This window comes from Phoca vitulina, unplaced genomic scaffold (assembly GCF_004348235.1).
Source record: "Phoca vitulina isolate PV1807 unplaced genomic scaffold, GSC_HSeal_1.0 scaffold65, whole genome shotgun sequence".
Lineage (NCBI taxonomy): Eukaryota > Metazoa > Chordata > Mammalia > Carnivora > Phocidae > Phoca > Phoca vitulina.
In genome coordinates, this window is record NW_022589768.1 from 469888 (window position 1) to 474509 (window position 4622).

At 61.2% G+C, this 4622-nt stretch overlaps 1 protein-coding gene across 1 annotated transcript in view; it reads right to left on the reverse strand.

Moving 5' to 3' along the window:
- SH2D7 (SH2 domain containing 7) overlaps positions 1–4413 on the reverse strand; it is an 8907-nt gene extending 4494 nt beyond the window's left edge. Inside the window, exons 1-3 of the mRNA XM_032391912.1 lie at positions 4253–4413; positions 2948–3037; positions 208–520 (exon numbers count right to left, since the gene is read on the reverse strand). Of these exons, the coding sequence (XP_032247803.1) occupies positions 208–520; positions 2948–3037; positions 4253–4413 (564 nt within the window). The remainder of the gene's footprint in view (positions 1–207; positions 521–2947; positions 3038–4252) is intronic.
- Positions 4414–4622: the final 209 nt, after the last annotated feature.

Consider the following 4622-nt stretch of genomic DNA (forward strand, 5'->3'; position numbering starts at 1 on the left):
ACGCCCCCCACGTCCCCGACCCCAGGGAAGGGCCCACACACGCCCCCAGGTCCCCGACCCCAGCGAAGGGCCGACACGTGCTGCCTCAGTCTCCCCTCTTCAAATAGGGACCATGACCCCGCACAGAGTGCCCGGATGGCAGTCGTGTGCCCGAGCGGCCTCGGCACCCTGCCCCACCCCCGCACACGGGAGAACAGGGGTGCCTACCCGAGGGCAGGCAGCAGACAGGATCTCCCCAAAGGGCTCAAACTGCACCTCCTGGTAATGACGCACGAGGTCAGCCAGGGTGTCGTGGCTGCAGGTGTCTCCCGAGACCAGGTAGCGCCGGTCCCGCTGCTGGTTGATGACAAAGTGCCGACAGCGGTCACTGCCCCTGCAACACAAGCCGGTGTGGCCGTGGGCGGTCCTGCTCGCCCGCCCGCGCAGCCCTGCTCCGGGTGTTCTTCTGTTACGGGGCCTGAAGCTCCCGAGCCCAGCCCGGCACAGCCCAGCCTCGTGCGGGGTCGGGAGCCGGGGGTGGCTTTCAAGTCACCCGCCCCCAGCCCCAGGGAAGTCCCTAACCTGCCACAGTGGGGCGAGGGAGGCACCCAGCGGGCCGCCAGATTCAGAGGGGCACCACAAAACTCGGCAATGAAAATAACCAGCAGGGCAGTATTTTAGAAAATCAAAATCAATTACCCAAACGTCCATGATGAACAAAATACCAACATCTTAAACCACAAGGAGGTCCAACCCTGCACTTACTCGGCGCCCCTGGGCCCGCCCTAAACGCCTGGAGTTCCAGCCCCGCCCGCAGCCCGCGGGTAAACCCCTGCCCTCCCGGGGTCCTGTCCTCCTCCACCGACCAACAACCTTTCTGCACCAGAGCGCCCGCGGCCCGAGTGTGGTGCGCGCAGGGACGGGGTCCCGCAGAGGCGCCCTCCGGGGAGCCACCCCCAGGCGAAGCAGGCGCGTTCCCCGCGCCGGAGACTCCCGCCTGCCCCCGTGCGGCTGTGGACGTCACATGATGGAATCACAGTTTCCGTGTCTGGCTTCCCTCAGCGCAGCTTTGACATTGATTCGTGTCTGCGCACAGTGAGCTCCCGACCCCGATGCGTAGAATCCACTGAAGGAAGACATCCACGATTCGCCCTCTTTGTTGCTGGACGTTTAGGTCGTTTCCAGATCTGGGCTGCTAGAAATAAAGCTGCCGTGGACATCCCGGCACGCGTTTGCGGCGACCGGCCGTGCACATCTGATGGGAACAGACCAGGAGTAGCACCGGGGCTCGGGGTTTGCCTCTGTTTAGCTCGGAAGATTCTGGCGAATCGTTTTCTGAAATCGTTGTGAAGTAGGAGCCTTCCAGGTGGGCCCACATCCCCACCAACTCCTCGGTATCCTCTGTCTTCCCATTCTCGCCACGCATTGCGGGTTGCATTTGTATTTCCCCGATTACTAATGCTGCTGAACACCAAAACATTGTTGCCCTTTGGTCAGATCCTTTTATGAAGTGGCTGTTCGAGTCTTTCCCCTTTATTGATCATGTCGTCTCCGTCTTAGTGATTTGCGGGAGCTCTTCGTATATTCTGGCAGGAGCCCTTTGTTAGATACATGTATTACAATACATAACTTCTCCCAAGACTCTGGTTTGTCCTTTTATTCACTCACTGGTATCTTTTGATTAACAAAAAGTCTTAATTTTAAAGAAATCCAGTGTATCCACCTTCTCTTTTATGGTTAGTAGGTTTGTGTCTTTAGAAGTCTTCGTCTTTCTCGAAGCCTTGAAAATTTTTCCTGTTTTCTTTTAGAAATGTCCTGCTTTGCTCTTCTCACTCGTGTCTATGATCCTTCTAGAATTAATTCATTTTTTCTGTATGATGTGAGGTGGGGGTCATTGTTTTCCATCTGGATATCCGATTGCTCCCACGCCCCTTACTGGGAAGACCTGCCTTTCTGCACGGAACGGCTGTGAAGCAGGTAACCACACGTGTGGGTTGTGTCTGGGCCCCATGGTGCTCCACGGGCCCATCTACCCACCAGGCACCTCTGAGCAATTTTGTAAGTTGGCATTCCACCTAAGACCATGTTTGGAAAGAAGGGCCCTCACGCTAAAAAGACATTTGGAAGCTGCTGAGCTCACATATTTCAAAGTGCTTAGCAGGGTACCTGGCACATAGAATAACAATGACCATTTTAATAGTGACTGATGTTTATTTGGTCCTTACAATGTTCCAGCCACTGTGCCAAGCACTTTTCAATGTATAAACCCATCCAACCCATTCAGCAATCCTACAACGTCGGTACTACGAGGGTCCCGTCCTACAGGTGAAGTGACAGAGGCACAGGGAAGCCCATGCTCAAGGTCAGGACTTGAACTGGGGTGGTCTGAGCAGGAGGTAACTTTGAATCTGATCTGAGTCTTCTGAGGTTTGCCCGGGAGCCCTGGCCTCACCTCCTGACGGGAAGGGGCTTCTCCCTTCCTCCGCCTTCCCCAGCCCAGCCTCCTCTCCAGCCCGGGCCTGATGTCACCACCTCGGCTTCATCCTGGCCGTCCTGCCCCCTGTCCTGTACTGTAGCCTCCCCATTTCACGGGTCCCCACGGGCCTCACACGTCCTGCCTCTGTCTTTAGGTCCTCCGTCCACAGCCCGCTTGAAGGACCCTGACCAAATGGCCCTCCCCGGCCTACAGAAGTCGCCCCACACTCCTGTGCAGGCACTCCCTCCCCAGGAACCTGCTGTCCCCAGCCTCTTGCAGCTCCCCCAGGGCCCCCAGCCCACCCCCTCTGAAGGCTGGGGCTGCGTCCCGTGGCCAGTGCTGCTCAGGAACCGTGCGCTGAGCATGTGATGGATGGAGGCGGGGTGGGGGAGCCAGCGCCCAGGGAACGCCAGGCCGTTCGGGCTGCGGGGGCGCCTGTCTCATCTGCGAGGCGGGCTACGGGGGGGCCTCACAGACGGCTCCCTCCCCTACCTGTAGGACAGGATGTAGCTGGTGGTCCGGTCGCTGAGGCGGATGAGGAAGGAGCCGAGAGCTTTGTCCCCAAGCAGCTGCTCCGTCTGCCTGGGCAGAGGACATACAGTTAGCGGGGGGCCCGTGCCCGTGTGGCAGCAGGAGCGGGCCGACTCCGACCCGCCTTGGAGTCCCTGCTGGCCGCGCCCTTGGGTGCCAGACCCAGCGCGCAGATCTGCAGCCCTCCACGGGGGCCTCTCTCAGACCCGCGGCTGCGACTGGTCCGTGTGCACTCAGTCCGGCAAACTCGGGACTCAGGCTCGGGCTGGGTCGGAGTCCCGAGGCTCCACGTGCACCACCCTCCACCGCAGCTCACCGGCCCGCACAACAGCCACTGACCCCCCCTGAGCGTCTCTGTAATAAGAAGGAATCCCTACAGCCAGAGAGGTTTAGGTTTGGGGAGGTCCCCGCCTCAGGGCCAGCACCATACAGTTGTGCAGGCTGTGCACCACACAAGAGTTTCTTCCGGGAGGAGGTGCTGCTTTGTCTGGAGCCTGAGCACAAGAGCAGCTCCTAGGCTCTCATCCCCTACATGTCCCTTCCAGCCCGAGGCAGCTACGGATATTTCTGAACGGTGCCAAGTACTTTGGAGACGTGGAGGGAAATTCCAGCCCCCTTCTGGTTCGGCACCACTGGCTCGCCAAGCACTCACTGAGCGCCTGCTCCGTGCACGTCAGCGGCAGATTTTGCACAGCCCCGTACTACGTGGAAGTGCGGAGCCCCTCATTCAAAAAGTAAGGATTTCAAGACAGGGACAGCAGAGCCATAAACTGAGCGCGGCCAGTCCCGGTTCACGGCCGGCGCCGAGCCGGGGGCGCCGGGCTGGGGGTCCTGCTCCCTCGTCTCGTGCTCTGGCCGCTCGCAGGTCCAGCGCCATCCAAGCGCCGGCTCCCACATCGCAGCCTCTATCGCGGGGGAGCGCACGGCCGGCCGGCCCGGGGCGATCCCACTCAAAGCAGCTCTCACCCTCCCCATGAACAGTGTCCGGTTTGGACGACAGAGGTGATGGCCCTCCCGTCGTTCGTCCGGTTCTCGGGCGGGTCCCACCTGCTCCTGCACCCGTCTCTTCTAGGCCTTCGCTCAGCGTGGGGGCCGGTGCGCTCGCCCAGCCTGCCCACAGGAGCGGCCACGAGAGAGCGAGGCGCCCCGCAGTCTGCTCCCTGCCTAGCCCGGGGCGGCAGCGGGGGCCAGTCTTCCGCCGGGGTCCCCAGACCATTCTCTCGGCCCCCAGGGCCCCCGCGGGGCACGTGGACGGGGCAGCCTTACTGGCGAGTAACGAATCCGTGAAACCAGGGGGGCAGGGCTCCGTCCTGCAGGATGAGGGGCGCCTGCGTCCGCATGAACCACGTCAGGGCCAACTCCCGCAGCTTGGCAAGCGCCTGGCTGTCCCCCGCCTCCTCGGGCCCCCTCCGCAGGCTGCCCTCCATGCTGGCCAGCGCTAAATGGAAGCAGAGGGCAGACCACTCACACGCCTCTATATCTGTGTGCGCCCTGCTCATTTGCCTGAGTCCGTGCCCGCCCCAACCCCCGGCCGCCAAGCCCACAGAAGCCCTATTGTCACCTCTCCTTCCTGACTCTGGGGCGGACACCTTGTGTGGCTGGAGACGCTGGGGGGAGGGTCCTATTAGCAGCCGGG